The sequence below is a fragment of the Mirounga angustirostris genome, unplaced genomic scaffold (assembly GCF_029215605.1).
Source record: "Mirounga angustirostris isolate CCGP_5_RB_7025 unplaced genomic scaffold, mMirAng1.0.hap1 SCAF_17, whole genome shotgun sequence".
NCBI classification, from domain to species: Eukaryota; Metazoa; Chordata; class Mammalia; order Carnivora; family Phocidae; genus Mirounga; species Mirounga angustirostris.
In genome coordinates this window covers 2,283,646-2,309,772 of record NW_026991725.1, presented here as the reverse complement: position 1 = coordinate 2,309,772, position 26,127 = coordinate 2,283,646, and the positions used below count along the sequence as shown (strand labels likewise).

The 26,127-nt window shown below is 40.0% G+C and overlaps 1 protein-coding gene across 4 annotated transcripts in view; it reads right to left on the bottom strand.

Annotated features, from left to right (window-relative positions):
• Positions 1-1,012: 1,012 nt before the first annotated feature.
• YWHAE (tyrosine 3-monooxygenase/tryptophan 5-monooxygenase activation protein epsilon) overlaps positions 1,013-26,127 on the bottom strand; it is a 53,893-nt gene continuing 28,778 nt past the window's right edge. For 3 of the 4 annotated variants that reach the window (XM_045889589.3, XM_064582069.1, XM_064582071.1), the window contains 5 exons: positions 13,662-13,861; positions 9,334-9,440; positions 8,477-8,683; positions 6,612-6,748; positions 1,013-1,961 (listed from right to left, as the gene is read on the bottom strand). In XM_045889589.3, coding sequence (XP_045745545.1) covers positions 1,909-1,961; positions 6,612-6,748; positions 8,477-8,683; positions 9,334-9,440; positions 13,662-13,861 — 704 coding nt within the window. In that variant the 3' untranslated portion in view covers positions 1,013-1,908. Of the gene's footprint in view, positions 1,962-3,571; positions 3,619-6,611; positions 6,749-8,476; positions 8,684-9,333; positions 9,441-13,661; positions 13,862-26,127 lie in introns of all 4 variants that reach the window. The other variant, XM_064582070.1, reaches the window with a different exon arrangement.

Sequence of the window (26,127 nt, the reverse complement as noted above, 5' to 3'; positions counted from 1 at the left end):
AACTACTAGGACACATCACTACTCTGTTAATTTCCTAAGTCTTCACTACTGAGAATTAAGCCAGGGTATACTTTTGGTGTCAACATCTCATTTAGCAATGAGTCAAGTGTGGTGATGGAGCAGATATTCTCATACATTGCTGATGGGGGGTGGGAACACGCTATAAAAGTGGAACCACCCCTTTGGAAGGAAATGGGCAGTATGTATCAGTTGAAGAGTTATGTTCCCTCCCACAGGAAATCCAGAAATGTATCATACAAATACACATGCAAATATTTAAGTGGAGACAGTTACAAGGATATTTAATGCAGCACCATTTATAATAGCAAGGCTGGAAACAATCTGAGTGTCCAAAAGGAGTCAACTAGTTTTAAAAAAAATTAGGAGTACATCCAGGTTACACAGTCACTCAAATTAGATCTAAATGCCTGATACAGAATGGTCTATAGTAATTAAATACCTACACACACTGATGTATGAACTATTTCTGGAAGAAACTACTTAACAATGAGTGTCTCTAGTAAGGGGGTGGCTACACAGTTCTACCATGTGTACATGTACTACTGAGAATGAATGTAATTATTCTTTTCTGCTCCTGCCACTGACCTTTAGAAGTGGTAATGCGGGGGTAAAGTAATTTTACTTCAGCCTAAGGAAGATTATTCTGACACATTCAGCCTTATTTGGTTTACAACCCAAAATTCCATGCTAGAAAATGATCCATAATTACACCTTGTGTAAGTATGAGTTTGTACTTTAATGATTAAAATAAATACCATGCTGCTACCTGGTTGAGAAGATAGGATAGTAATGAATTAACTTGGGTATTCTTCAACAACCAGGTTACAGGTAAAGAAAGTTTTTTTTTTCTAAAAATACAAATCATCTTTGGGAAACACAAGTGACTTGTGGAAGAAGGGGAGGAATCTTTCCACATTCAGGCAAACAATACTGTCAATGTGTTTGGACTAGAGTTTATTTTAGAAAGATAAAGGATGGAGGCGCAATAATATTTGGCATTTTTAATTTAGGTTTGTTTTATTTAAGTTTAATGTTAATTCCATGCTGTGTTTCAGTAAGAACAATACAGATTCTGTATCTGTGGCTCCAGTCAGATATCCAGTAGTACAAATTAGCTTCAAGTTACACATACTGAACAAAAGAGGTTGAGCGAGCGAAGGGGGGGGGGGGGCCCAGGGGGAAAGGGAAGGAGAAGAAACAAAGAATTGAACACGCATGCAGGCTTTTCCATACCACCTTCAATGCTAACCTGCTTTAGAGGGAGAGTAAAAGTAGGCAAGAATGAGCAGCCACGGATTGTTGAACTGTTACCAGCACCATGCTTTTCAGCAACATTTCAGCAGAGTTTGAAACACTTTTTACAGCAAAACCATTACAACAACTCTCCAAACAATCTTTAACCCACTTCAAGCTAACACCCAATTAATTTTAAACATTGGTATAAAATTCGATTTAAACAATTAGAAAAAGGAAAAATGATACCACAATGCCTCTATAGTGTGATTAACCTCTCTCTTAGATGCTTGCATCACCTAGAAATTTAATGGCTTTCGAATGTAATTTCCATTTCTAATGGTGATCTTGCCACATCTGGCAGGAGACAATACAGTAATGCTGAAAAAGCCTCTATGCAGTCCTGTTAGTGTCTTAAAGAACCTAAAAGCTGGGACCAGTAAAATCCACAGAAATTCACTCTTGCCTTTAAGAACTTTTGAAAACTGTTTAAAAAAAAAAAAAAAAAACCAACAGGGCAGGAACCTAAATTCTGAGACCAAATGTAAAAGTCAGATTTGGTGGTTCTCAGTGACAATGGGGGAATTTCCAATGGGAGTGGGATGGGAAGGAATGGGGTGGTCAGAGATGGTTTCTCTTGTTGGCTTTTATGTCTCACTGATTTTCATCTTCCACATCCTGCAGCGCTTCTTTATTCTGCTCTTCACCTGCAAAGAAGAATGAGTTAATTATTTTATACTAACTAAATTAGACTCTGTGGTAACAAAGAAAGGTATCATTCCAAGCATAGACTCCTTGTATTTGCTACAATTGGTATTAAACACAGACAGCCAAAGGACTTCTATCCTCCTTGACACCCGAGATGCCTAAGCCAAGAATTGCTGCTGGATCAAGGTCCTGAATGGTCAATAATCAGGATGAAAAAAACTGATGCACAGTAAAACTATTTTTATGCTAAATAAGCTCTTAAAAGTAGACAGCCAAGGTAACCATATTACTAAATGATTTTCAAGCTTTCATGTATATCTTGGGCCAAAATACTTTCTCAATAACCTCACCTCTTCAAGAATCAAGGGTACTTAGTTTTTTTTGTAAAATCTACCCAACAAGCTCCATGTGAAATGCTTCAATAGAAAACTGAGCAGTAAAATGCTCCAAAGAAGTTCTATAGTTTTAGAGGGAGGGTTCTGCTTTTTTTAAATGAGTTTACATTTTGTATCTTAGCCAGTCACACCAAACCATAAACCAAATTTCTTACTCCAGAGTGAAACGGCATGCTCAAAGTAAACCAGACCGCTGAGGTTATTAAAGAAGGGCATTTGGACCAGTTCTCTCATGCCATTTTTCTCTTCCCTTAAAACATGATGATTGGCCTGAGGAGTTTCAACTGCACTATGACATGCAACAGAAAGCCAGCTTATTCACTGGAGAATCATCTACCTATTAATAAGCATTAAATAAGTCAGCCATAATACAGAAAGCATGCAGGCTTTTGCTAAATAATAATGAAACAGGTAAAAGTTACATTGTTTTGTGCTCTAACAAATCACTACAATTCCTATGTAGTTAATAGTTTGAATCAAAATAAGTATCAATTAACTAATCCAACAATCATTGCGGTTCAGACAATCCATCCATTCATATTGCTTGTTAATTAGGACGGACAAATGACACTAAGACTGGCTGCATACCAACATAAAGCATTTAACCTGGAGGAGTGCTTTTTAAACAGGCTGAAAGACCTTGATATGATAAACAATGCAGTTACAGCAACAAGGATTAGGTAAATATAGTTTTAGACATTTTAAAATTTCTTCTCTGACAAAAATGTCTGATATTGAAATGTGACTCTTAAAAAGTACTTAAGGTACATAAAAATTTTTGACTCATATATATAGAAAAAGACATGCAAAAAGAAAGACAAAAAACTATTTACTGAGGAAAGAAATGATGCACCACCCAATGGTTCCCAAAAAAGGTATTCGAACTTAGGAAATGAGAGTAACATTCACGCTCATTTTTAACAGCAATACACTGCCAAAATATGGTTAACAACAGAGCACACTCTAATTCGCTTATAAGCAACCATTAGATTTGCCAAAAGTTCCAAGTAACTTTGGCATAGAATATTGTCAGATGAGTCACACCCAACCAGAGGTAGACAGGGGTAGCAGATCATAAATGTCTTAGAAGGTTTCACATCCTAGAATGTAGAACAGGCAGTTTTGTAAGCAAAAGGATGATGATATATGCAGGCATGATTAGTGAAGAACCAAAACTAAAAAGCAGAATTTGCTGTGCCATGATAATGACTTACAAAGTAGAGTTTTTAGGAAAGGAAGAGTTGGATTTTCCTTTAGGAATCTATATTGCAAGGAGAAAGGGAGGGAGAACAATCACATGAAAGCAACATTACAAGAAAAATAAACCCAGAGAGCAGGACAAAAGAAAACATCAATGATTTAGGGGAGTCAGATTTGGGTCTTTTTAACTTTGTATAAAGTTCACTCTACAAAGTATCTGTTCCTCTTACCTTTAAAAGGATGAAATAATATCCTCTTAAAAGGTACACAGAAGGGGGAAAAAGGTTTCTTTGGATATGTATTTCTTTACCCACTGTTTCCTGATTTGGGGGGAAGAAGGGAACAGGCAGAGAACACACATTTCCTTTCTATGGACCTGTGTATGAAACGGTCCTCTGAACACAGGGTAAGAGAAAAGGACTGAAATCACGTGATGAGAAATAGTGGTAATGTTTATAAAGATGTTCCAACACAGACAGAAGTAAACATATTTTGCAGTTAAAAAAACATCTCAGTAAAAGCTCAGGAATCACATACACATTTCTTCCTTTAGAAATCTTTAAGTGTTTTTTTACACCATTTTTCAGAATAAAATTAAAAAGAAAACTAAATAATGCTCAACTAAATCCAACATCCTGGGAAGCTGCCAATTTCATGGCTGCAATTTTGCAGAGATTCTAAGACACAAAAACCAAATTAATAAAACTAATGTAATAAAAACAATTTTCATACAGTATATGTAATACTACACCTTTTAGGAAAATAGCGGATAAATTACTAGTACCCACAACGATTTGTAAATTCAGATAATTTGTTAATTTTACTAAAATGTCCAGAGACTACTTTAATTTTTCACTGTTAAATGTATGTTTCATAGTTTCAAATATTTTATCACAAAGCTCTTAAATAAAAATTATTCTGTTTCAACCAAATTTAATCAGTGGTCCGATTTACAAAGTCTTAAGAACTATGAATCAAGTGGATTTTACTGTATTTAAATAAAACTCTTTTAGGATTAAAGAGAAATCTATGCTGAAATGTAATAAAACATCTCTGTACAGGGGCGCCTGGGTGGCTCAGTCGGTTGGGCGTCTGCCTTCGGCTCAGGTCATGATCCTGGGGTCCTGGGATTGAGCCCCGCACATTGGGCTCCCTCCTTGGCGGGGAGCCACCTTCTCCCTCTCCCACTCTCCCCCTGCTTGTGTTCCTGCTCTCCCTCTCTCTCTGTGAAATAGATAAAATCTTAAAAAAAAAAAAAAATCTCTGTACAAAGAACCTTTGGAACTATGTAGTTTCAAGAAAATACCCTATTGTAGAAGGCAATCTATTTCATAAAATGTTTGATTATCAAGAAAAAGAATTATCTCTGGTTCTATGTAAAAACAGAATGACATATAGTTTACTGATTAATCAATTATTGGTTACCAGTGATAAATAAAACATTAGAAAATATACTTTATTTCCATTTAATTTTATAATCTAGCAAGCTTAGTTATAAAAGGCATGAAATGTCTAAAAAAAGCAATGTTTCAACCCAGGTGACCTTGTTGTTTTCACCCTCAGAAAAATGCCCCCAGAGGTCAGAGGGGTATATACCTTACTTAGGTCAATACCGCTTACCAAACTCTCCACATGTTTTCCTTTTATCCCCTCAAACAGGGAGTTATTAGTCTTCTCTGAGGGTGACTGTGAAGAGTCCAGAGCAGTTTGGCCATTCTTCTGAGTAGTTATTGTTTAGAATACAACAGAATGTTAAAGCTGGAAGGAACCTCAAGTCATTAGTTCAGAGATGGTTGGTTTTGAATCCCACAGACTGGCAGCAGTTGCCTGAAGTGCTGTGTTGGAAAGTAGTATGTGGCTCCATCTGGCTTCATTGGGTAAGTGTGCAAGTAGGTCACATGTGCCACATATCTCAAACCAACCTTAGTCAAATATCTAAATATTTCATAAAGCTAGCTGGCTTTAAATGAGTCACCTAATTCTCACTTTAGTACCTAAGAAGTCTAAAATCTGACTCTATCCTTCCAGAGTAAGGAAACACAACATACAAGCCTGGAAAACCCATTTTCAGAGGTACATTTAAGAAGTGGAACGCTTCCAAAGACAGTCCAGCATGGTTAAGCATGTCTGGCTTAACCAACAGACACAGCCAGCCTCAAGCAATACAACATATGATTCAATTTGGGTAATATACTCTTAAAGGATCTGCAACTAAAATTGACAAACTTTTTGTTTCCACTTCCCATACCACCACCACCAACTGTAAAGCTAGCTCATAAAATGATCACATCACTCTAGTTTTTGCGCTCTGTGCCCTCCACCTCCCCCCACCCACCCTTTAATGATCTATCATGGATAAAAAGATTCTTTGGAATAAGCAGACTAAAATCTCCTTTAAAATCAACAATTATGCAAATCTGGGCATTTAGAGGGTAAATATTAACCCCCCATCACAAGACTAAGCTTTGTAAAATACTATTTATAACTAAAAACAAACAACAAAAACAGAGACACCAGACCTCTTAAATAAGGAAGAGCAGGACATTCCATTTGCTCTATAAAATCCAGAGACAAAAAAATTCCTTCTTTAGATAAAGATTTCCACAGAGAAGATGATTCATATTTACTGACACCATCTAGTTTTAACCTGAGGATACTAGTCAGCCAAGCAGTGATCGTGACATTCAAATACAATTATTTAGATCCCTAAAATTGAATCTGAGAAAGATAAAATGAGCTGCTTCCTGCCTCCATCTTCCAAAACAGCGAGAGAAGCAAACTAAGTTTAGCTAGCATTAGAGACAAAACTTTTAAAGCTTCGAATATTAAAAAAAGATCCCCCTTTCCAAACAAGTCTTTTACACATAATCGTATAGCCCCAAACGAAAATGTACTTTGAGATCATTTGTTATAAAGGCAATAATTAAAATTTGATAGTTTGGAGGATAGGCTGAGTCTAAACTGTAGCTTAATGTGAAGAAATACCAATAAACTCCTAAAAGTAAAAAGACCCAACAACTGAAAGAGATGCATTTAACTTCAGAGTTTCCTTACCATCACCCTGCATGTCTGAAGTCCATAGTGTCAGATTATCACGTAACAACTGCATGATAAGTGTAGAGTCCTTATAGCTTTCTTCACTCAGCGTATCCAGTTCTGCAATTGCGTCATCAAAAGCTGCTTTTGCCAACCTAAAAGTATTTACATAAATATATTACAAAAACAAGCCCCAAAACAGAAATGACATGTCAGAAATCAATCTTTTTCTTCAGTTATCCTACAGTACGTAATAGTGACACTGAGTATTTTGGGTTTTAAATACCGAAATAAAGAAAAAACAGATGTAAGTGATGAAAATTAACTTTCTATTTAATTTTGTATCTAGCAAATTTGGAGGCAAATTTTTGGAGTACTTCTTTTTAAGAAAAACAAACATTCCCCCCAATGTGGAGCTCAAACTCCTGACCTGAAGATCAAGAGTTACATGTTCTACCAACTGAGTCAGCCAGGCACCCCAGACCACCATTTCTTACTAGGCCTTTGAAAAGCATATCAGTAAACAGAATACACAGACCAAACTCTAACCTGAACCACCACCAAAATATATGCATAATAGAAGTATTAACGAAGTTCTAGTCAACAGCTCACTTATTTAAAATTTTAATGTAAAAAGATGAAATGTTGGACAGCTCAGTTTAATTCCAAAGAATTTAATGTTAACGAAAGCAAAAAAACAAAACCAAAAAGGCAATATAGAACTCACAGTAATGTGATATATAAGCCATTTGCTAGAATTTAAAAGAAATAAAATCAACATTTACTGGGTACGCTGTATGATGTACACCAAGTGATGCGGGACACTAGTGGAGAAACAGAAGAAACACTCCCAGTCCACAATGAACATGTAAGAATAGAGGACTGATACATAAAACTATTATAAAACAAGTATGAAGTGCTACTCTGGAGAAAGTACTTAAACCCTAGAGAATGAGCAAATTAGGAAGCCAAATATGAACTCATCTTAAAGGGTAGGAGAAGAGCATGAATGCAACACTAAAAATTAAAGCAAATGCATAGGGGTGCCTGGGTGGATCAGTCAGTTAAGCATCTGCCTTCGGCTCGGGTCATGATCCCAGGATCCTAGGATCGAGTCCCACATCGGGGGTCCCTGCTCACTGGGGAGCCTGCTTCTCCCTCTCCCTCTGCTGCCCCCCCTACTTATGTTCTGTCAAATAAATAAATAAAATCTTTAAAAAATAAAAATAAAAAAAATGGGGGCGCCTGGGTGGCTCAGTCGTTAAGCAGCTGCCTTCGGATCAGGTCATGATCCCAGAGTCCTGGGATCGCATCCCACATCGGGCTCCCTGCTCAGCGGGAAGCCTGCTTCTCCCTCTCCCACTCCCCCTGCTTGTGTTCCTGCTCTCACTGTCTCGGTCTCTGTCAAATAAATAAATAAAATCTTTAAAAAAAAAAAATATGGAACCAACATACAAAGATGGAGAACAGCTCATAATAAAATAGAAAGTATGTACACTAAGAGCATAACTATATTAAAAATATGGAACCAACAAAGATGGAGAACGGCTCATAATAAAATAGAAAGTATGTACACTAAGAGCATAACTATATTAACATGCCTACAAAGACTAAAAGCTAATATAAAAAAAATTCTATTATAATTCCACTCTCCCACTATAAAGTTAAAAATTTTCCCCATCAACATAATCCAAAACTGCTATCCTAGTGAACTGAGATAGGGTTGGTCTTAAAATCATCCAAACAGTTTCATTAAGAGCCAAAAGAATTCTCTGTTACATGGCCAAGGCTGCATAAGGCAATCCCAGGAAACAAAACAATTCTCTTTTGTAACTTTTTTCCACTTTCACAGTGAGAGCTTTTGTTTCTCTTCCATGACTTACCTGCAGGCACGGTCAGGGGAATTAAGAATTTCATAGTAGAATACGGAAAAGTTGAGAGCGAGACCTAAGCGAATTGGATGCGTTGGTGGAAGTTCTGTCATTGCAATATCACTAGCAGCTTTATAAGCCACTAGGCTGTTCTCTGCAGCCTCCTTCCTGTCATTGCCTGTGGCAAATTCAGCCAGATACCTGTGGTAGTCCCCTTTCCTAAAACAAAACAAAACGAATAGAATTAGGAAAAATAACTTTTAAAGTAAAGTGTCGAAATTTTATAGTCTATAAAATGTGACAAAAATATGTTTAATAATTAACATGGATACTTCAATAATTTCACAAAGTCTCTTTCAGCAAAGATGGACTATTCAGTTTTCCTCCTCAGAGTTCAGAATACCAAATAAGCAAAATCCTAGAGAAATTAACTGGAAAGCCTCAAAAATCAACAAATGTATCACTGACTACAATTAAACATAAAAAGGTGGTTCCAAAAAAACGGCATGACAGTTAATTGTGAAATAGAACTTCTACATAAAATGTTAAAATTGAACTCTGTAATACACTGCTACAGCTGGTAGCTGGTGGGTAACTCCATACAAAAACAAATGCAAACAGATAAAATCGAGTACTCTTACAAATAAACAGTATGACCACCTTAAATGCAACAATAATTGTTCATTAGCAGTGAATACACAAATGAGCACTCAAAAATTAAGTTTTAAAAATCCTTCCTCCCATGTAACTATCCTTCTAACATTAAACAACTATTCTTTCAATAAAAGTTGAACACCTACACAGAAAAAGTGGTAATTCTAGGGGGCCAACATTTAATCTGACATTTTCCCTTCTAGTATAGAACCTACATTTTATAATAGAAAACCTTGGACTCGCCAGTGTTAGCTGCTGGAATGAGGTGTTTGTCCAGTACATCCAGAATGTCACAACAGATTAACTTTAGCTCAGTCTCAACCTGAAAAAAAAAAAAGTCCAAAATTGTTTTAAGTCTAAGAAATTACATAAATTGACACATTCTCACTCTAGTTTTGAGGAAGAGAGCCACAGTTAACATAACAAACATCTCTCTCCAAAATTTCTTCCCCACTCTTGATAAAAAAGCAGAGAAAAGTTGTCTCCAGGTTATAGTAATTATCTTTCTTCTACATGCTGTTAGTTTAGTGCTTTAAAAAAACCACCACCACCACACAGGGGCACCTGGCGGGCTCAGTTGGTGGAGCATGTGACTCTTGATCTCACAGCTGAGTTCAAGCCCCACACTGGGTGTAGAGATTACTTAAAAATAAAATCTTAAGGGCGCCTGGGTGGCTCAGATGGTTAAGCGTCTGCCTTCAGCTCAGGTCATGATCCCAGAGTCCTGGGATCAAGTCCCGCATTGGGCTCTCTGCTCAGCGGGGAGCCTGCTTCTCCCTCTGCCGACCTCGGTCTCTCATGAATTTAAAAAAAAAAAATCTTAAAACAAAACAAACCAACCAACAACCTCATGATTCAGCTACAGAACTGAGAGTAACACTAATTACTACTTACTAAATGCTGCACATTTATATTAATTAGCATATTTAATGAGGTAGAAACTATGTCTCCATTTACATGGGGAAGCAAAGATTATGGTATTTGGCCAAAAATCAACAACTTAAAGAACTTCAAGAGGGAGATCCAGGATTTGAACCCAGACAGGCTGTAAAGCGTAAGGTCACAGTTTACAAGAGATGGAATAAAAATTCAAACCCAGGCACAGTCTGCCTCCAATGCTCATATTTCTAACCACTACTATGCTCAATAGCCAATCACTTTAGTGGCTGAGATCCACAGTCCGTTATTAGCACCAAAAATCTGTACACTAAAGTAAATATTGCCACTTATCTAAAATTTATCACACTAAAAATGCATACCACCACCGAATACACATACGTTATCTTGTTCTCTGTTTTCTATTAATTCATGGTGACACTGCTGACCTTTCCAAGTTCTTATGCCCTCTGGAACCTTCTTTCCATTGTAAAGAATTCCCCTATTCTCTCTTCTATAATCTCATCCTGATCTTTCCTGAATAAACTACCTCCCTTGTGTCTTTTCAAGTGGCAATTACTAGAGGACCAAGACAACTTCTGAATTCTCCTAGCTCCCCACTGACTCAGTATAACTGGCTATTACTCCGAACAGCTCCTCTTTGGAAGCTCATCCTCCATGTTCTAATTTCTAAGAATCTGTCATCAGTGGATCTCTATAGGTCTTTCATCCATATTCATAGCCTATCCCTCTAATACCTGGTATCACACCAAGGTATTACACCCATGTTCCTTTCAACACAGTTCCTTGATCTCAACTCCATGACCTTTTTTGTCAATATCCCTGTGTTGCTTTATCCAAGTCTTAAATTCTACTATTTTACTACTGGACTGTAACTTCATTTTTTACTTCCTTTATTCCTGTTATTTCTACTTAGGGACACATCAAGACACCCAGCCTCTTGAATCTTTCATCTTTCCCTGATTTATCAGTCCCTCTCTTTGCTTCCTTTCCTACTTAGTCCAAATGCCACAATTTAGCACAGACTTCTCTCTCTCCAGCACTTTTAACTTTCTCATTTCATCATCCTGCTGAGACACCAAACTTTTCTACTGACAATCCATATTCTTGTTCCAACATATTTGAGGTTAATGGACACACTGATATCCTTCTTTGTGACCCCAGGTATGTTAATCAATCACTCAGAACCTTAGTTTTCCCATCTATAAAGTAAAACAATAACCTATTCTTTACAGGGTCATTTAAATACCCTACTTTGCACAATTATATGTACTTTATAAAAAATATCTCCCCATTCAAAACGGTGTCCAACAGAGGTAGAGATAATTAATAAATGTAGTTTCTGGGGATGCCTGGGTGGCTTAGTCGGTTAAGTGTTCTGCCTTCAGCTCAGCTTACGATCCCAGGATCCTGGGATCAAGTCCCGCGCATCAGACTCCTAGCTTGGCGGGGACCCTGCTTCTCCCTCTGCCTGCCACTCCCCCTGCTTGTGCTCTCTCTCTCTCACAAATAGAATCCTTAAAAAAAAGAAAAAGGTACTTTGTTTTCCTTCTTCCTACCAATTTCATTCCCTGGGCTACTTCGGGAGTCTTCCTGTAAATTTCCCTCGCTGTATTCTAAACGTGTATATATGTGCCTCTTTCACCAGGATCAGTTTCTGCAGTAGTCCTATTGACATTCTGGGACAGGTAATTCTTTGCTGTGTGGTGCTGTCCTATGCCCAAAGGGATATACAGCAAGCAGCATCCCTGTCTCTACCCACTGGATGCCAGTAGCACCCACCAAGTTGTGACAGCCAAGAATGTCTTCAAAGATTGCCACATGTTCTCTGAAGAGCAAAATCACCTCTAGTTGGAAACCACTGACTAGATCAATAGCTACTGTACTTTTTTCACAAAAACTCGCGGTAAGAAAAATTACATATATTTATATAAACAAATGTAATATCTGAAACAATAACTTCATGAAATGTCCAATGCCCTCTAACATTTTTTTTCTATTAAAAAAAAAAAACAGTGCAAGACTGTTGAATCACAGATGTGAACCTCTGAAACAAATAATACAACATATGTTTAAAAAAAAAAAGAAGAAAATAGCAGGAGGGGAAAAATGAAGGGGGGAAACGAACCATGAGAGACGATGGACTCTGAAAAACAAACTGAGGGTTCTAGAGGGGAGGGGGGTGAGAGGATGGGTTAGCCTGGTGATGGGTATTGAGGAGGGCACGTTCTGCACGGAGCACTAGGTGTTATGCACAAACAATGAATCATGGAACACTACATCTAAAACGAATGATGTAATGTATGGCGATTAACATAATAAAAAATTAAAAAAAAAACACGACTAGACTGAGCCTCCATAAGCATAGTAACGTTATTTGTCTCATCTTCACACCCACAGCACCTAGCAAATTGTGTGGGTTTTTTTTTTTTTTTGGTAAAGATTTTATTTATTTGACAGAGAGAGACACAGCCAGAGAGGGAACACAAGCAGGGAGAGTGGGGGAGGGAGCAGCAGGCCTCCCGCCGAGCAGGAAGCCCGATGTGGGACTCGATCCCAGAACCCTGGGATCATGACCCGAGCCGAAGGCAGATGCCTAACAACTGAGCCACTGAGGCGCCCCTGTGTGGTTCTTAAGAGGTACAAAAACACTTGCTAAATTCTCCTGAATGGTAATTTCAAGTCACTCAATGAAGCATTTGCAGCTAACTCAACAAAAATAAAGATTAAATTATTTCTCTAATTGTGTGGTGTTCAAAACTGAACGCCCTCTGCAGCTTCCAGAGAAAAATTCTTCATCTCTTTCCTGAAATATTGTATAGACTATATTCCCTAATCCAGGTAAGTAAAAATTGCAAATCCATTAAAATATAAAATGTTATTACACACGTATACAACACATGCATACTAGGCTGTGATCTAAAATGTCCAAAACCAGCAGGACGGTGGCCATGGAAGTCGGAATCCGCTAAGGAGTGTGTAACAACTCACCCGCCGAATCAAAAAATAAAATAAAAAAATAAAAAAATAAATGTCCAAAACCTGGGGCGCCTGGGTGGCTCAGCCGTTAAGCGTCTGCCTTCGGCTCAGGTCATGATCCCAGGGTCCTGGGACTGAGCCCCGCATTGGGCTCCCTACTCCACAGGAGGCTTGCTTCTCCCTCTCCCACTCCCCCTGCTTGTGTTCCCTCTCTCGCTGTCTCTCTCTGCCAAATAAATCTTTTAAAAAATTAAAAAATAAAAATAAAATAAAACGTCCAAAACCGGGGCACCAAGGTAGCTCAGTCAGTTAAGCACCTGCCATCAGCTCGGGTCATGATCCCAGGGTCCTGGGATGGAGCCCCATGTCAGGCTCCCTGCTCAGTGGTGAGCCTGCTTCTCCCTTCCTCTCTGCCCCTCCCCCTACTTGCGCGCTCTCGCTTTCAAATCAATGAATCAATCAATCTTAAGAAAGATGTCCAAAACCTGGGGCACCTGGCTGGCTTAGCCAGAAAGACCATGCCACTCACTCCTGATCATGGGGTCATGAGTTCAAGCCCCGCACTGGGTATAGAGATTAAATTAATAAAACTTTAAAATAAAATATCCAAAACCAGATGCCAAGAAGGTATCTTTCTTTAAAGATGTGTAGGATATGATAATCTCACCATTTGCCGATATTCCCGAATCATTTTTAGTTTGTCTTCTCCTCCCTTGTTTTCTTCTTTCTGTTCAATGCTGCTGATTATTCTCCAGGAAGCTCTTCTGGCTCCAATCACATTTTTATATGCAACAGATAGGAGGTTTCTTTCTTCAACTGTCAACTCCACATCCATTCCTGCTACTTTCTTCATTGATTCCACCATTTCTGTAAGGGAAAAGTAAGATCAGACCTTACAAAGTAAGTTTTGTTATACAATATCCCTTCACAATAGGTCTTTTTTTCTGTCAAGCTAGTATAAAAAGGCAAGAATTTTAACAAAAATACAATCATCGAAACTAGTAGAGGTGCCTAGGTGACTCGGTTGGGCATCTGCCTTTGGCTCGGGTCATGATCCTGGGGTCCTGGGACTGAGCCCCGCACTGGGGCTCTCCTCTCTCTCCCTGCCCCTTCTCTCAAACAAATAAATGAAATTTTTTAAATTTTAAAAAATTGAGTAAAAAAACTAAAAACATGTAAAAGAAAGTAAACTAAAAGCCAAGAACAAGAGAATCTGTAATAAAAGACATATAGAATCAAAACTTCATATAATTCAAAACTAATTCACAGCATGGTTTGGAAGGATCTAACTCATTAAATAAGGGAACTGGAGGGGGCACCTGGGTGGCTTAGATGGTTAAGTGTCTGCCTCCAGCTCAGGTCATGATCCCACAGTCCTGGGATCGAGCCCTACATAGGGCTCCCTGCTGAGCAGGGAGCCTGCTTCTTCCTCTCCTTCTGCTCCCCCTGCTTGTGCTCTCTCACTCTGTCAAATAAATAAAATCTTTAAAAAAGGGGGGGGGGGGGCGCCTGGGTGGCTCAGATGGTTCAGCGTCGGCCTGTGATCGAGCCCCACGCCTGGCTCCTGGCTCAGTGGAGAGCCTGCTTCTCCCTCTGCCTCTCCCCCTGCTCGTGCTCTGTGTCTCCAATGAACAAATAAAAAATCTTTAAAAGGGGCGCCTGGGTGGCTCAGTCATTAAGTGTCTGCCTTCGGCTCAGGTCATGATCCCAGAGTCCTGGGATCAAGCCCCGCATCAGGCTCCCTGCTCAGCGGGAAGCCTGCTTCTCCCTCTCCCACTCCCCCTGCTTGTGTTCCCTCTCTTGCTGTGTTCTCTGTCAAATAAATAAAATCTTAAAAAAAAATTACATATTTAAAAAATAAAAAGGGAACTAGGGAGACACCTGCCCATTTCCTAGTACAAATAATTGAGCTGGCAGTTTAGATAAAAATTAAAAAGTTATAGGCTCTAGGGGCGCCAGGGGTAGTGCAGTCAGTTCAGTGTCCGACTCTTGGTTTCGGTTCAGGTTGTGATCTCAGGGTGGAAGGGCGAAGCCCTGCGCTCAGCAGGGAGTCTGCTTGTGTTTCTCCTTCCCTCTCCTTCTGCCCCTCACCCCCGCCCCACCACTCTCTAAAATAAATCTTAAAAAAAAAAAAAAAGTTATAGGCTCTAAAATATATTTTCTTACAAATAAATTATTTCCCAAGTAAATACAAATAAACTGTATTTCAAAGTCATGGGAGGAAAGAACATTCATATAGCAAACGTAACATTTGAGCATCTGGTTAATCACAAACACAAACCAAACTTATCTTTGGATGTTTCCACCCTTCCTCCTTTAGAAGGACACTGTCCACCTCATATGAATTCAATTAACTAGCAAAACTTCTAATGGTTCCTATTTGTTACCACTAGGTGGCGACCAAAGAAAGGGGCCCAGATAAATCTTAGAGGAGATCCCCAAGTAAAGGAAAAAATAGGTAACACAATGCACATGAGGGGCCCCTAGATGGCTCAGTCAGTTAAGCATCTGACTCTTGATCTCAGCTCAGGTCTTGATTTCAGGGCCACGAGTTCAAGCCCCACACTGGGTAAGGAGCCTACTTAAAACAAGGGGCACCTGGGTGGCTCAGTCAGTTAAGCGTCCGACTTGATTTCGGCTCAGGTCCTGATCTCAGGGTTGTGAGATCAAGGCCTCTCCCTCTAGCCCTTCCCATTGCGTACATGCTCTCTCTCTACTCTAATAAATAAATCAATCTTTAAAAAAATAGAACAACGCATGTGAATGCAGAGGAAGAACCAAAAACAGCTCAATGAACACTAACCTAATAAATATATTAATGAAAACTATGCCTTTAGAAAAGACTAAACGCCATATTACCATATGCATAGCTCTCCAACTTCACTGATTCAGAATCTTTGGTCCTAAGACCCAAGAATCTGCATTTTAACAAGCACCCTTAGCTTACATTAACACTAAACATAAGGAATACCTTAAGGTACAATGCAGATGGTAACTTTATGAAACACTGCTTAATAGCTAAATTATGTGTCATCCCAGGGAAATACGTTTAAAAACATTATCCTTTCAGGAATATCAGGAAATTAATAGAAACATTAAGATGGTAAGGTCTTTGGAAAACAGTTTGTAGTTCTTACACAGTTAGAACACCTTAAGACTCAGCAATTACACTACTAGGTATTACCCAAGAGAAATGAAAACATATCTTCACAAAGACTTTTTACACAAATGTTCATTCACAGCAACTTTATTCAAAATAGAGAAGATGAAAACAACCCCAAAGTCCATGTATACAATGGAATACTATTCAAGAACAAAAAATAAACCATAGATATGAGTAACAACACGGATGTACAAAATCATGCTAATTGAAAAAGGACAAAAAAAAACCTAATTCATTTTAAGTTCTAGAAAATGCAAAACTATAAAGATAACAAATAAAGTGGTTACCAAAGTATGGGGGTGAAGTGAGGAGAGCTTGTGTGCAAAGGAAATTTGGGGAGTAAGAATTCTACTGTGGTGGTTATACAACTGAATAGATTTATCAAAACACTGAACAGATTTATCGGAACATTGAACTGTACAGCTTAATCCTTGAATAACACAGGAGAGCAGAGGGGGCAGACCTACCAAGCAGTCACAGTCAGAAATCCAAGTATATCTTTTGACTCCCCAAAAACTTTACTAATAGTCTACTGTTGATGAGAAGCCTTGCTGATAATTAACACATATTTCTGTGTATTATATGTATTATATACTGTATTCTGCAATAAAGCAAACTAAAGGAAAGAAAATGTTATAAAGAAATTGTAAGAGAAAAAATGTATTCACTGGGGGGAAAAAAAAAATCCGAAAAATCCGCCACGTAAGTGAACTGACACAGTTCAAACCCATGTTGTTAAAGACTTGTCAACTGTACACGTAAAAGAGATCTATTTTATCGTATCCAAATACTTTAATAAGGCATATTTTTAAAATGTAATTCTGGAACATTAAAGAAAAATATTAGGGGGCACCTGGGTGGCTTAATCACTAAGCGTCTGCCTTCGGCTCAGGTTATGATCTCAAGGTCCTGGGATCGAGCCCCGCGTCAGGCTCCCTGCTCAGCAGGAGGCCTGCTTCTCCCTCTCCCACTGCCCCCGTTTGTGTTCCCTCTCTCACTGTCAAATAAATAAATCTCTAAAAATATATATATATATATTAGGAAGTACAGTAGTAAGACCATTAATTCATTTGTGGAAGCCTGGCATTCATTTGAAACATCTTTTTTAAATTCTAGTCATGAAGGGGCACCTCGGTGGCGCAGTTGGTTAAGCAACTGCCTTCAGCTCAGGTCATGATCCTGGGGTCCTGGGATCGAGCCCCACATCGGGCTCCTTGCTCAGCTGGGAGCCTGCTTCTCCCTCTCTCTGCTATTCCACCTGCTTGTGCTCTCTGTCAAATAAAATCTTTAAAAAAAAAAGTAGTATAGTCATGGGAAAAAAAGGTAAATTCAGGGGCAGTGGAGTCAGAGGGTAATTTCAAGCTCACTTGCATACTAGTTTTTTTTTTTTTTCCAAAAACTAACAAATTAAACATGCCTCTGAAGTGAACCAGTAATTCGCTTTTCTAAATTGGCCCCAACAAAGCAATTTAAAAAGTAACCTAGCTACACCAAAAAGACCACTAATCCTTTTAAACTGTAGGACTCTACATCATTATATATGAAAAAAACTATACACAAATATCTAATACCACACCAAAAATTTAACAGTATGTCTCTGGGTACTATTCCAAAATAGTAATTTACATTTCCTTCACTTTTCTATGCTTTAAAATTTTTCAACATTTTTTAAAGAGGTTTATTTATTTGACAGAGCTAGCACAAACAGGCAGCAAAAGCAGGCTCCCCGCAGAGCAGGGAGCCCAATGTGGGGCTCGATCCCAGGACCCTGGGATCATGACCTGAGCCGAAGGCAGACACTTCATGACTGAGCCACCCAGGCGCCCCAAAATTTCTCAACATTTCAACAATATTTTTACAGTAAGGGGGTAAGAAAGGGGAAAAATATATTTAAAGCACTCAATGATATTCTATCCCAGATTCAATTAAATATAACATTCTCTTCATTTAGAAAGCCAAAAACAAGGCAAGAAAGACTATGGTACAACTACAGAAGCAGCAGTTGTCCAGTTTTAGTAAGAAACAGCTTTATTGATCATTCACATATACAATTCACGCATTTAAAATGTACAATTTAGTGGTAGTTTTAGTATATTCACAAAGTTGTACAACCATTACCACAACCAATTTTAGAATGTTTTCATCACTTGAAAAAGAAACGCTCCATACCCATTAGCAGTCACTTCCCACCTACCCCCAATTCCCTCAATCCTAGTAACCACCTACTTTAATCTCTATGGATTTACCATTCTGGACATTCCATATAAATGGAACCATATACAGGAATACCTTGTTTTATTATGCTTCACAGAATGTTTTTTTTACAAACTGAACGTTTGTGGCAACCCTGTGTGAAGGAAGTCTATCGGTATCTGATTTCCAACAGCATTTGTTCATGTTTCTGTGTCACAATAATTCTCTCAATATTTCAAACTTTTTCATTATTATATTTATTATGGTGATCTGTGACCAGTTATCTCTGATGTTACTATTCTAATTGTTTTGGGGCACCACAAACCACACCCATAAGATGGCAAACTTAATCGATAAATGTGTTCTGACGGTTCCACTGACCTGCCTGCCATTCAGTGCCATGTCATGTCTCCCCACCCTCCACCATCTCTCCCTCTCTCTCCTCAGGCCTCCCTATTCTCTGAGACACGACAATACTGAAATTAGGTCAATTAATAACCCTAAGATGGCCCCTAAGTCAAGTGAAAGGAAGAGTCACACATCTCTCACTATAAATCAAAAGCTAGCAATGATTAAGCTTAGTAAGGAAGGCATGCTGAAAGCTGAGACAAGCCAAAAGCTAGGCCTCTTACGCCAAACAATCTTCCAAGTTGTGAATACAAAGTAAAGGTTCTTGAAGGAAATGAAAAGTGCTTTACCAGTTAACATAGGAATAGAAGCAAAACAGCCCTATCAGTGATAGTTTCGGAGAAAGTTTTAGTGGTCTGGACAGAAGATCACACAAGCCACAACATTCCCTTAAGCCAAACCTAATCCAGAGCAAGGCCCCAACTTTCTTCTATTATATGAAGGTTGAGAGAGGTGAGGAAGCTGCAGAAGAAAAGCTGCAGGACAGCAGAGGTTGGTTTGGTTCATGAGGTTTAAGGGAAGTAGTCATCTCCATAACAAGGTCAAACATGTAGAAGCTACAGCAAGTTATTCAAAAGATCTAGCTAACATCATTAACGAAGGTGGTTACACTAAACAAAAGATTCTCAGTGTAGAAGAAACAGCCTTATCTAAGACTTTCACAGCTAAAGAGAAGTCAAAGCCTGGCTTCACAATTTCAAAGGACAGGCTGACTCTCTTGTTAGATAGGAGCTAATGCAGCTGGTGAATTTAAGTTGAAGCCAATGTTCATTGACCATATTCTGAAAATCCTAGGCCCTTAAGAATTATACTAAATCCAGGGTGCCTGGGTGGCTCAGCTGGTTAAGCGACTGCCTTCAGCTCATCAGGTCATGATCTTGGGAGTACCGGGATCAAGTCCCATGTCGGGCTCCCTGCTCAGCAGGGAGTCTGCTTCTCCCTCTGACCCTACCTCCTCTTGGGCTCTCTCAAATAAATAAATAAAGTCTTAAAAAAAAAAAAAAAAGAATTATGCTAAATCCAGTGTCTGGCTGGTTCAGTCTGTAGAGTATGGAACTCTTGATCTCAGGGTTGTGAGTTCGAGCCCCAAGCTGGATGTAGAAATTACTTAAAATTACAATCTTAAGAGGCGCCTGGGTGGCTCAGTCGTTGGGCGTCTGCCTTCGGCTCAGGTCATGGCCCCAGGGTCCTGGGATCGAGCCCCACCATCCGGCTCCCTGCTCCGCGGGAAGCCTGCTTCTCACTCTCCCACTCCCCCTGCTTGTGTTCCCTCTCTTGCTGTGTCTGTCAAATAAACAGAAATCTTAAAAAAATATATATATATATTAAAAACCAGAAAAAACAAGTAGTCTAAATCTACTCTGCCTGTGCTGTTTAAGGGAACAAAGCCTGGATGACAGCACATCTGTTTACAACATGGTTTACTGAGTGTTTTTTAAGATTTATTTATTGGGGGGGAGGGGCAGAGGGAGAGAGGGAATCCCAAGCAGACTCCCTACCAAGTGGGGAGCCCAACATGGGGCTCAATCCGGTAACTGTGAGATCATGACCAGAGACTAAACCAAGAGTCAGTCGGCTTAACCGATTAAGCCACCCAGGCACCCTAGTTTACTCAAGTTTTTTAAGCCCACTGTTGAGACATACTGCTCAGAAAAAGATTCCTTTCAAAATATTACTGCTCAATGACAATGCACCCAGTCACCCAAGAGCTCTGATGGAGCTGGACAAGATTAATGTTTTCACATGCCTGCTAACACAACATCCATTCTGCATTCTAAAGATAAAGGAGTAATTTCAACTTTAAATATTATTTAAGAAATACATTTGAGGGGGTGCCTGGCTGGCTCAGTCAGTAGAGCACGCAACTCTTGATCTTGGGGTCATGAGTTCAAGCCCCACGTTGGGTGTACAGCTTACTAAGGAAAGGAGGGAGGGGAAGAAAAAATTTCGTAAGGCTACAGCTGCCATAGTCATTCCTCTGATGGATCCAGGTAAAATAAACTGAAAAGCTTCTGGAAAGGAATCATCATTCTTAATGCCATTAAGAACATTCATGACTGGGCGCCTGGGTGGCTCAGGTGGTTAAGCGACTGCCTTCGCTTCGGCTCAGGTCATGATCCCCTGGAGTCCCGGGATCGAGTCCCGCATCGGGCTCCCTGCTCGGCAGGGAGTCTGCTTCTCCCTCTGACCCTCCCCCCTCTCATGTGCTTTCTCTCATTCTCTCTCTCTCAAATAAATAAATAAAATCTTTAAAAAAAAAAAAAAAAAGAACATTCATGACTGATGGGAGGTCAATATACCAGCATTAACAGGAGTCTGGAAGAAGTTGATTCCAATCCTCATGGATGACTCTGAGGGGGTTCTAGACTTCAGTGGAGGAAGTTAACTTCAGATGTGGTAGAAATAGCAAAAGAACTAGAATTAAAAGTGGACCTAACCTGGGGCACCTGACTGGCTCAGTCAGTACAGCATGAGGCTCTTGATCTCGGGTCATGAGTTTGAGACCCATGTGGGGTGTAGACATTACATAAACAAACTTTTAAAAAGTGGACCTAATCAAAACCAAAATGAGATATATCACCTGTCAGAATGGCTAGTATCAAAAAGACAAGAAATAGGGCACCTGGGTGGCTCAGTTCTTGAGCATCTGCCTTCGGCTCAGGTCATGATCCCAGAGTCCTGGGATCAAGCCCTGCATCGAGCTCCCTGCTCCATGGGAAGCCTGCTTCTCTTTCTCCCACTCCCCCCGCTTGTTCCCTCTCTCGCTGTGTCTCTGTCAAGTAAATAAAATCTTAAAAAAAAAAAGAAAGAAGTGTTGGTAAGCATGTGGAGAAAAAAGAACCCTAACGTACCTTTGGTGGGAAGGTAAACTGGTGTAGCCACTGTGGAAAAACAGTACGGAGATTCCTCAAAAAATTAAAAACAAAAATACCATATGATCCAATAATTCCACTACTATTTACTCAAAGAAAATGAAAACACTAATTTGAAAAGATATATGCACCTCTGTTTATCGCAGTATTATTTACAACAACCAAGATAGAGAAGCAACTTAAGTGTCCCATCGGTAGATGGATAAAGAAGATACGTGTGTAGGGGCGCCTGGGTGGCTCAGTCGTTAAGCGTCTGCCTTGGGCTCAGGTCATGATCCCGGAGTCCTGGGATCGAGCCCTGCATCGGGCTCCCTGCTGAGCAGGAAGCCTGCTTCTCCCTCTCCCACTCCCCCTGCTTGTGTTCCTTCTCTCACTGTGTCTCTATCAAATAAATAAAATCTTAAAAAAAAAAAAAGATACGTGTGTATAAACGCACGCACACACACACACATATCCCTATAATGGAATATTACTCAGCCATAAGAATGAAATATTGTCATTTGCAACATGAATGGACATAAAGGGTATTGTGCTAAGTGAAATAAGACAGAAAAAGACAACCATATGGTTTCACCTATATATGAAATCTAACAAACAAAATAAATGAGTGAACAAACAAAAAAGCAGAAATAGACCCATAAATACAGAGAACAAACTGGTGGTTGTCAGAGGAAAGGGAGGTAGAGGGATGGGCAAAATGGTGAAGGGGAATGGGAGGTACGGGCTTCCAGTTATGAAATGAATAAGTCACAGGGGTGAAAGGTACAACATAGGGAATATAGTCAGTGGTGCTCTAATAGTGTATGGTGGGGCACCTGGGTGGCTCAGCTGGTTAAGCGTCTGCCTTCAGCTCAGGTCATGATTCCAGGGTCCTGGGATCAAGCCCCGCATCAGGCTCCCTGCTCAGCAGAGAGTCTGCTTCTCTGTCTGCCCCCCTCACCAACTGAGCGAGCACTCTTGAGCTCGTGCGCGCTCTCTCTCTCAAATAAATAAAATCTTTTTTTTTTTTTTTAAGATTTCTTTCATTGGGGCGCCTGGGTGGCTCAGTTGGTTGGGTGACTGCCTTCGGCTCAGGTCATGGGTGAGTGCCTTCGGCTCAGGTCCTGGACTCCCGGGATCGAGTCCCGCATCGGGCTCCCTGCTCAGCAGGGAGTCTGCTTCTCCCTCTGACCCTCCCCCCTCTCATGCTTTCTCGCTCTCAAATAAATAAATAAAATCTTTAAAAAAAAAAAGATTTCTTTTATTTATGTATGAGAGAGAGAGAGAGAGAGCGAGCGAGCGAGAGCACAAGCAGGGGGAGTAGCAGGCAGAGGGAGGAGCAGGCTCTCCACAGAGGAAGGAGCCCGATGCAGGACTCAATCCCTGATATCATGACCTGAGCCGAAGGCATATGCCCAACCGACTGCCTTCAGCTCAGGTCATGATCGTGGAGTCCCTGGATCGAGTCCCGCATCGGGCTCCCTGCTTGGCGGGGAGTCTGCTTCTCCCTCTGACCCTCCCCCCTCTCATGTGCTCTCTCTCATTCTCTCTCTCTCAAATAAATAAATAAAATCTTAAAAAAAAAAATTAAAATTAAAATTTAAAAAAGTGTTGTATGGTGACAGATGATAGCTATACTTGTGGTGAGCACAGCATAATGCATAGAGTCATTGAATTACTATGTTGTAAACCTGAAACTAAAGTTAACATTGTAAGCTGTACCTCAATAAAAAAAATAAATAACAAAATAAAGTGGACCTGAAGGTTGTTGACTCAATTGCTTTGATCTCATGATAAAACAAATAAGAAATTAGGTTGCTTCTTATGAATGGAACTAAGAAAATGGTTTCTTGAGATGAATTTACTCAGACTTAATTAATAAAGCAGTGGCAGGGTTTAAGAAGCTCGACTCCCGGGGCGCCTGGGTGGCTCAGTTGGTTAAGCGACTGCCTTCGGCTCAGGTCATGATCCCGGAGTCCCGGGATCGAGTCCCACGTCGGGCTCCCTGCTCAGCAGGAAGTCTGCTTCTCCCTCTGACCCTCCTCCCTCTCATGCTCTCTGTCTCTCATTCTCTCTCTCGCAAATAAATAAAATCTTAAAAAAAAAAAAAGCAGCTCAACTCCCAATTTTGAAAGCAATTCTACCATGTGTAAAATGCCATCAAACAGCATCCCATACTATAGAGAAACTGCTCCCAAAAAGAAGTCAATCGATGCAGAAAAATTTCATTATTGGCACACCTGCCCTTACCTTCAGCAACCACCACCCTTATCAGTCAGCAGCCATCAACAGAGAGGCAAGACCTTCCACCAGCAAAAAGACTCACTGAAAACTCAGATACAGTTAGCATTTTTTAGCAATAAAGTATTTTTAATTAAGGTGTGTAATTTTTTTTAAGACAGGACACGCATACTTAACAGACTACAGTATATTGTAAAGATAACTTTTACAGGCACTGGCAAACCAAATAATTCATCTGACTCGCTTTATCACAATGTTCACTTTATTCCAGTAGTCCGGAACCAAACCCTCAGTATCACCAAGTATGCCTGTAACATGTTGTCTTGTAACTGGCTTCTTTCCCTCAGCATTTCTCTAGGTTCACCCAAAGTGCAGCACCTAACCATATACTTCATATACTACATGGATATACCACATTTTATTTATACATTTATAGTTAATGGACATTTGAGTTGAATTTTCACTTTTTGGCTATTACGAATAATGCTGCTATGAACATAAATTTATGCAAGTATGCTTTCAGGTCTCTTGCATATATACCTAGGAGTGAAACTGCAGGCATAATAACTTTTTTTTTATTACCTTATGTTAATCACCATACATTACATCCTTAGTTTTTGATGTAGCATTCCATGATTCATTGTTTGCGTGTAACACCCAGTGTTCCATGCAGAATGTGCCCTACCCATCACCAGGCTAACCCATCCCCCCAACATTCCTACCAACAATATAGAGAGATTCTAATTTCCCCATACTCTCACCAGTATTTGCTAGTTTCTTAGAAGGGGGGGGTGGCACGCCTGGGTGGCTCAGTGGGTTAAATGTAGGCCTTGGGCTGAGGTCATGATCTCAGGATCCTGGGATCAAGCCCCGCACTGGGTCCCTGCTCAGCAGGGAGCCTGCTTTTCCCTCTCCCTCTGCTGGCTCCCACTACTTGTGCTCTCTCACGCTCTCTCAAATAAATAAATAAAATCTTTATTTTTTTTTTAAGATTTTATTTTTTTGACAAAGAGAGAGACAGTGAGAGAGGGAACACAAGCAGGAGGAGTGGGAGAGGGAGAACAGGCTTCCCGCGGAGCAGGGAGCCCAATGCGGGGCTAGATCCCAGGACCCTGGGATCATGACCTGAGCCGAAGGCAGACACCTAATGACTGAGCCACCCGGGCGCCCCTAAATAAAATCTTTAAAAAAAAAAAAATCACCTTAGTGCGAGTAAAGTTGTATAGATCATGATTTTTATTTCTTCGATGGCTAATGATGTTGAGCATCTTTTCATGTGTGTATTGGCCATTTGTGTGTTCTTTGGAAAATATTCAGATGTTTTGCCTTTTTAAATTTAATTATTTGAGAGAGCGGGTGTGCACACAAGGGGGGGGAGGGGCAGAGGGAGAGAATCACAAGCAGACTCCCCAGGGAGCTGGATGTGGGAGGATCCCAGGACCCTGAGATCATGACCTGAACCAAAACCAAGAGTCACACACTCAACCAACTGAGCCACCCAGGCACCCTGGTTTGCCAACCTTTTAACTGGCTTATTTGCATTTTTATTACTGAGTTGTAGAAGTTATTTACCTCTGTTTATTAATTAATTTATGAAGGGGAGTGCAGGGGGTGGGGAGCGAGAATCTTATGCAGGCTCCACTCCACTCCCAGCATGGAACCTGACGTAAGACTCTATCTCATGACCCCAAGATCATGACCCGAGTCAAAATCAAGAGTCTGATGCTTAACCAACTGAGCCATCCAGGCACTCCAGGAGTTATTTACTTTAACTTTTAAAACTCTAACTACTGCTAGCGTTGGTGGTATAGTGGTGAGCATAGCTGCCTTCCTAACTACTCCTCTTAGCCCCGCATCTTCAGGAATTTCTCCATTCCTGAAGGTAGTAGATGATTAAGGGAGAGAGTAGTAGCATTAGTCAGAAAAGGAAAGCACTTCCTACTAGCCCCTAGGAGTTCTATACCAATGCTTTGTACCAATTTGCACAAATTATGTCTATAATGAAGCTCTCAGGAGAACCTTGGTGTCATCCTTACCCTTTTAACATCAGCAACAGAAACATGATCCTAACTATAATGTATCCCAAAACTTTATGTGAAAGCTCAGATTTACCCAAAACTGGGCATACCCTCAAAACCACCATCAGCAGAGAATTAACACAATTATATTCACATAAAATTCTCAACATAACTAGTATTTCATAAAATCTTTTCTTAAAGATTTTATTTATTTATTTGACACAGAGAGAGCGAGCACAAGCAGGGGGAGCAGCAGGC